Here is a 7,243-nt window from a genome sequence, read left to right as displayed (position 1 = left end):
AAAATTAGAAAGCTTAGATCCAGAGAGCTTTCGAAAGTTACAGAAATGTGCAGTATCTGTATAAGACACGATTTTTTTTTTCAGTAGTAAAAAACAAAACCAAAACAAAACCAATCTTGCAACTGGCCAACACCGTTACAAATTCCAGTATTCTCCTGAACTCAGATTCTCAGCCCATTTCATGACAAACTGTGGCACACATTAATCTCTGCTATCTGAAATACACCAAGTGAATTGTGTGTATCTTCAATGTTTCAGTTCGCTATTTCGTCTCCCTCCTTCCATTTGCTTCCCACATAGCATTTCTTTTAAATTCTGGAAACAGCAAAAAAGCAAGTATTGCTTGGACTGAATCTTACTTGCATTTTTAATTCTCTGCAGCAGCATTTGGCCTCACATCCACTGCCTACAAAAAAAAAAAAAATGAAAGCAAGTGAATGAGCAAAATACACATGGATACTGCTTCCCTAATTTAAAAGGTGACGTGTGGAACTCTCAAGATTTTTGGAAGCAAGAGTCACTTAGGCATTCCACATGTCCACAGTTCTTCAAATTAAGTTTAAATTAAGAAGTAATTAAGTGAAAGAAAGTACCTTGATCTTCAGTATGTAAGCTTTCAGCCCTGCAGGGTTTGACCAAACCTTCCATTACCAGTCTGTCAGCTACATTCAGACTACCATCCTCAGAAAGTTTGTCCACCGTTACTAAATTAACATTTCCATTTATCCCTTTCACTGTAATGGTGATGTATTTATTCAATAGCATTTTTCTGAACTTGTCAAGTAATAATGGAGACCACTTAGCTTTCTCTATTCCTGAAAAAAAAAGTACAATCAAGTTTGTTCTATAAAGAATTCCTTTATGGTAAGACTTACAATGCTACCACAGTTTTTGAAAATATGATGCTAAATTTCCCTAATATAAACAGCTTAGATTCTACAGATAACTAACTAAAAACATATTTCCTAAAACAACTTTCACAGTGCTAACCAACATACTATTTCAACAGCTCATCATGCTGTTTGTCAGTTAAAAAAACCCCACTATTATTAGGATAGATACAGATTTATAATGTGCAAGAAAACAACCAACCAGTCAGGGATTTCTGGGGGTGGGTGTTTTAGGTTGTTTTTTTTTTTACCTGCAAGTGAACATTTAATTGTCTGAAAAGGCAGCTTTAAGAAGGAATCTGTGATTGGCAGCACCTGTGAAAGTGGTAAAGTTTCTGTGTCCCCATAGTCTGCATACAGTACTGTCACTACAGACTGAGAGACTTCCAGAACAAGAGCTCTGTACCAATGGCCATCACCTGAAAAGATTGGGACAAGAAGAATCACATGTGAAGTACCCTCTTAGAAGCACAGCTTATACCAAGATCAAGAATTGATATAGTTTTCCAGGAATTTTTAAATACCCCGGTATATACAAAAGGCCACTTAAGAAGCAAGCCCACAGAACAAGGGAATAGTTTCTGATTGCTGTATTCGTAACTCTAAGTGTTGCTTTCAGAGTTTTGCTTAAATTATACAGATAGATTTTTACTACAGTACTGTTTTACGGATGTCTGCACACTGTATTTCTCGCTCCTTTCATTTTTCAATGCATATTTCCTCTCATAACTAAAATTAAAAAAAAAATAATCCTTGTTCCTCAATTATCCTGAAGAGTGATAAACAAAAAAATATAAATCTGTGGAAAGTAAAAAACAACTGTCAAACTCTTAGGTATGCTCTTGGGATCTGCCTAGTATTGTTTTAAATTCATCTATCCTGTTTTCCATGAGCTGTTATATGATCTAGCACCCAAATTCATTTCCAGCAGCTAGCCAGGTCTCTTGTAACAATCCACATGCAGTCAATATTTAATATTTAAGAATCATCGCTACTTTATTTTTTTAAGTATTGAGCTAATATATCAACAGAGTATCCCCTCTTCAGAAAGAGTAAGACAATAATTAATTTCCCTCACTGTTAATAATGCTTTTGATGTGAACTAACAGTTCAGTAAGCACAGACAGCTTATTTGGCCAAGGCTGAATGACCAATTGCCATAGCCAGTGTCACCACCCCATGCTTACACAAAGCAGCAACAAAAAACGACCCAAGCACCCCCAAATCAGAAGTGGATCTGTACGGATGCAAGTGCACTGTTGCTCTGCCATGGATTTCATGCCCTTGTGAGTCAGGGCAGCACAACCAAATTCCAGTTTAAACAGTAACTCACTGTTCTTTCCTCTTAAAGCTCCACACATTTTGCAGGGCACAACCTATTCCTTATTTTCTCTCCCAGACTGTCACATCATTCACTTGCCCTAAAGATGCAGCCAGGCTCTCCTTTGGAACGGAATTATGAGGTCTGTAAGTACTTTAAAAGTTGGCATTTTCCCTTTTTCTAAAGCAAAAAAGGAAGCTGTGTTTTATGCTGGTCAAGGAAATACAAGAATGAATGATCATCTCACCTGAAAACCTGGCACAACAAGCTTCATCCAGTTTTGGTTTGAAGGGCTGGTTCTTACAAGATTTACAATAGCCTTCTAGTTCAATCAGCTGCCTACGTAGCTTCTCTTGATCTACAGAAAAAAACCCAAAACATTTAATAACTAACCACAATTGGGTATAATGAAGAGCATACTTATTTTAAGCTCCCCTGCTCCCACCTTTGGCATTTTTTAATATTTTTTCTACTGTCCGAGCTACATTTCCATATGGTTCAGTGCACTATAGGCATTCATTTTATTAACTAGCCTGCAACAGTGACTTCTTACTGATATTAGGAACACTTTTTTCTTACCTTTATTTTGAACTGGTACAGCGTAGAACAAGTCTGGGCTGACAACTTCTGTTACACAGACATACAGGGTTTCATCTATAGCCAATTCGATCGACTTCCAGTGCCCAAGTGAGGTTCCTAATGGAAATAGTAAGAAAATACAGTGTACCATTTTCCTCCGCACATACAAAAGTTAAGTTAACTCGCTGTTAACAAACTGTTACAGAGCATCTTTTTGAATTTTAGAGACAACTGCATGTCTTCACTTTAAAAAGAGAAATTTAAACAACGATAATTCTTGCTTAATTTGCTGTTAATAAACTATTTGCATAGAAAAGTAACTAAAGTAAAAAATAAAAGTCATAAAAAAAAATATTGGAAAGTAAACATGGGAAAAGTTTCAGTCATCGCAAATTTGTAACTTTCTACTATCAAATATTCAAGTAGCATTCATTTAACACAAACCCAGCGATTTTTCTCTCTCTTTTTGTCTGTAATGCCACCTGCAGGGCAGCTTGTGTTTAACTGAAAAAACTGACAATATAATCAAAACTATACAAGTTTATTATTGATATCAAACAGCAAGATCACAGAGGCTGGAATACTGAAAATTCTTGTTCAATCTACAAGTTGACATTAATTTAATTACCTTTTTTGTCAACAGACTTGTTTGGAAAGTTCTTTTTATCTTGCAGAACTTCCTTTACAGCCAATTTTTCAGAAGTTAATATCTCATTGATCACTTTTGGATGGCCTGTGGAATTGTCAATAAGCTCTACACCTGCTCCATCTCTGGAAAGGCAAATTACTCTGGCTTGAAGCTTTATCCCTGCAGTGTACATACGAAATCTTGCTGTAGCTTCTGGAATCCATTTGCTATTACCAGGCTTTACACCTAGGAAGTAGAATTGGTCAAAATATATCCATTAAGTGACTTTCTTCAACATTACATTCCTTAAAATGTTTTTCCACTAAAAAAAAAATCCATTTTTTAAAAAGCACAACTCTAACAAAGCTATTTTTACTATCTTAGGGATAAACGTTGTACTTCATCCTGTTAACTGATATTCCTCCTTCTCCTCTCTTTTAAAAAAGCAGATTTCCTTAGGACTCCCAATTTTTGTTTTCTACATTTTACGATATCCTACCAAGTAAATCCTTGTGCCTTAGCACAAACACCACTGTTAAAGACTGTTTGTGAATCAGTTTAATATAGCCTTTTTATCAAAGGAGCAGAAAAACAAAGTGCTTCAAGAGATTTAAAAAAAAACCCAAGCAGGAGACACCTTGAGGGAATGTGTTTTTGAGCTTTTCCTGATTTCCACATTTTTTTTTATTTTTAAAACAAGTAAAGTACATTAGAAAGAAAGAATAATTATGTACAATTTTGAGTGACTTGCTGTGGAAAAGGAAGAAGCAGAGAATTGGTAGAAGACTGAGAAACAGCAGTACAGTGCCAAATTCCGCAGAACTCAAATGAAACATCCCTGCAGGGAACTGAAAGGCCAACTTGGTCCATAAAAACAAATGAGCCCCTTTGCCTGCAAAAATTTTGAGAAATAATCAAGTTGCACAAAAGCACATTTACTCTCAGCAAGGCAGCAACCAAAAGCTAGTAAGTACTACAGAGTAAGCAGAACTAAACAAGAAGTTCCTTTTGACTGGTAAATCAGTAAGTAACCTCCCCTTCACTCCATGGCACTGTCAGGAGCTCAGGGAAAAGCAACCAAAAAACCCTCCTGAAACAGAGTTCTGTGAATCATACCCTGTCACCACCTCCTTCCCACGGAGCAGCAAGTCTCTAAGTGCAATAGTTCTTACAAGAGAAAAAAAACCCAAAACACCAACAGTAAGAAGATCGACCTGAGAGCCAGCATTTAATTGCTTGAAACGGAAGTTCTAGGAATGAGGGTGAGATGTGCCGTATTTTATCCAGTGGTACTTCCTCAACGTTTCCGTAGTCCACAAAGCATACTTGAACAGTTCCACCTGAAGTAACGTTTTGCACCAAAGCACGGTACCAGTTACCATCATCTAATTGTAAAAAGAAAAATAGGAAAAAAACAAAACAAACCACAAAACAAAAAAAAACCTATTTCACATGTTTTGTAAGTTTATAAGCATTTATTTTTTAGTAAACAAATCCAATTCTTTGTTACCCTCTACCAATGCAAACTATCAGATATCCAATTTTATTATTTTTCTTTGCTTTGTGCTATGCTTTAAAAACAAATATTTTAGTCTGTTACTTACTCGAGAAAAAAGCACAGCAAGGTTCTCCATTCTCAGGCTTAAAAAAATTTGGTGGAGTTTTCTGACAGTACTCAGACAATGATCTGTTAAGTGAGTTTAGAGCAAGTAACTCTGAAAATTAGAAAGAAAAATTCCAAAATATGAGATCAATGAAATAAAGTGACTTGAAGTTTATCAATACTGTTCACTGCATAGCTTACTTACAAAGATTTTTACAGGAGATTTCCATGAATTTCACCAAAAAAGACCCCAACCAAACAAAAAAACAAAACTCTGTTGGCACTGAGTTAACTATTTAACTTACTAGACAAACTTATTAGCGGGAGGAGGAGCAATAGCTGATATTTACTGACAAATTAGTTCAGTATGATAGCAAAATGACCACAAATTCTTCCTACTAATCCAACAAGCACCCTTCACTCCAAAATCTGAAGTATATATTATAGCCAGACACCACCATGTGAATTATCTAGTTCAACCACTCCACAGGACAATTATGGGATCTCATCCTGCTTATTTATTTTTTATATCAAGTCCTTCAGTCTGATCTGTAATATCCCATTTAGGAATTCAGTCATGTCTTAAATATAAAGAGCTACAAAGAATCTATACTATCCTTAGATAAGTCAAGGAATAAGCTCTCCTCACTTTTTAAGATCTGGTTTTGGTTTGAATGCCTTTACCTTCCACTTCCAGACACTGAATTTCATCATTTTTCTAGTAGGTTAAAAAGCCAGTGGCTATCAGAAGTCTTTATACACGCAAATAGAGGAATAAGAGAGTTTTTGAGCTTATCCAAGAGCAAGTTCAGTCTCAAAAGCTGCAAATTCTCATTTTTGTATTATTTTATCTCCTTCGATTCTTTGCAAGTGTTTATAACAGCACTAGAAGAGAGCTCCAGTAAGTACTGTATGGACACAGGGAACATGTCTCTTATTTGCTATCTTCTGTTTAGATATGCTTTGCCCAGGTTATGGTAGCTCTTTTCACTTTTCTTTACATTCTTAGATTAAATTTCATTCAACTGCTTACCTTCAACATTTTCAGATTTTAGTCACTACATACATCCAATTTCTTTATCATTCCACTTGTGCTCTTAGATACAAAAACTCAAGAGTTAAGCCTTGATGCTATACGCTCACTTGAAACAATGATGCATCAGAACTATAATAAATGACAAATGAGTGAGCAAAGAAACTAACAGAAAGAACAAAGCTGAATAAACTTACCACTGTTATTGGAAACCTGACAGTAGAATTCTCCAGGATTGTACAGTGCACACACTATGACATCTACTGTTTCTTTAAGAGTTAGTTTACTCCACTTGCAAATTTGATTCATGGTGTCCTCTAGAGAGGAAAGATAAGACAGATGTACAGGAAGGAAGAGAAATTAAAATAATTAAATAACAAATAATAAAATAACAAATCTTCAAGGACTAAATATGTGGATTTAGGTGTAAAATATAGGACAATGAAGATGAAATACTGTCTGAACTAAAGACAAGGGCATAAGAACAAGGAGGTACTAACAAGTCATATGCTAATTCAACTGAAAATTTTAAGACTTCTTACGACAGAAAGTGAAATACTAGTATGGTCTTTCAGCAGTAAGCAATCGCAACTTTTTTACATATGCTTACACACACACACAAGCAAACACACAATTTCTTCATGGCAAAGTTGCCATGGTTAAACTTCAGAGCTGTGAAGGGTGGACTTCATGAGCCAGACCGGAAAGCTGTCACCAGTTAAGAACTTGCATTCCTTGTACCCACTCTAGTGGGAGGTTAAGTAATGCCTTTTTGTGCTCGTACTCACCATTTGCTTGCTCAGCATTGCCCATTCTGATTGCTTGTACGGCCAACCTTGATTCCTCAGCTGCACAGACTTTCTCTCTGAGATGGCTCGATATATTTATTGCTGGGGTAACTGATGCATCTACAAGCTCCACCACAGCACTGTAACTCTCTTTATCCACTACTTTTATTGTTAACAATTTATCCTTCACCAGTTGTTTCATTAAAGAAATAGCTTTTGAGGTCCAGGCTCCTAATGGTGGCTTTACACCTAACAGAAGTTCACAGATCAGTATGTGGACAACTACACCACCACTGTTTAAAACAACAGATTAAGCAGCAGATACTCCAAGTAACTCTCCCCCACTCCTCATGCTTGTAAGAAGATTCTGTGGAGTAAATCATCCTGAGTGCCATCACACG

General features: G+C 36.2%; 1 protein-coding gene across 1 annotated transcript; it reads right to left on the bottom strand.

Moving 5' to 3' along the window:
• Positions 1-254: 254 nt before the first annotated feature.
• LOC104546245 (tudor domain-containing protein 1-like) lies at positions 255-7,135 on the bottom strand (the record flags this gene model as incomplete). The annotated part of the gene is given in 10 exon segments (XM_010191588.1): positions 255-406; positions 594-815; positions 1,142-1,309; positions 2,459-2,558; positions 2,780-2,907; positions 3,419-3,664; positions 4,633-4,803; positions 5,023-5,133; positions 6,252-6,371; positions 6,843-7,135. Coding segments are annotated over 10 exon segments (1,711 nt in total), but the record flags the coding sequence as incomplete, so codon positions are not given.
• Between the last annotated feature and the right edge of the window lie 108 nt (positions 7,136-7,243).

The sequence above is a fragment of the Mesitornis unicolor genome, unplaced genomic scaffold (genome assembly GCF_000695765.1).
Source record: "Mesitornis unicolor isolate BGI_N332 unplaced genomic scaffold, ASM69576v1 scaffold39389, whole genome shotgun sequence".
Taxonomy (NCBI): Eukaryota; Metazoa; Chordata; class Aves; order Mesitornithiformes; family Mesitornithidae; genus Mesitornis; species Mesitornis unicolor.
The sequence above is the reverse complement of the archived record's forward strand: the minus strand, read 5'-3'. Positions and strand labels throughout refer to the sequence as shown.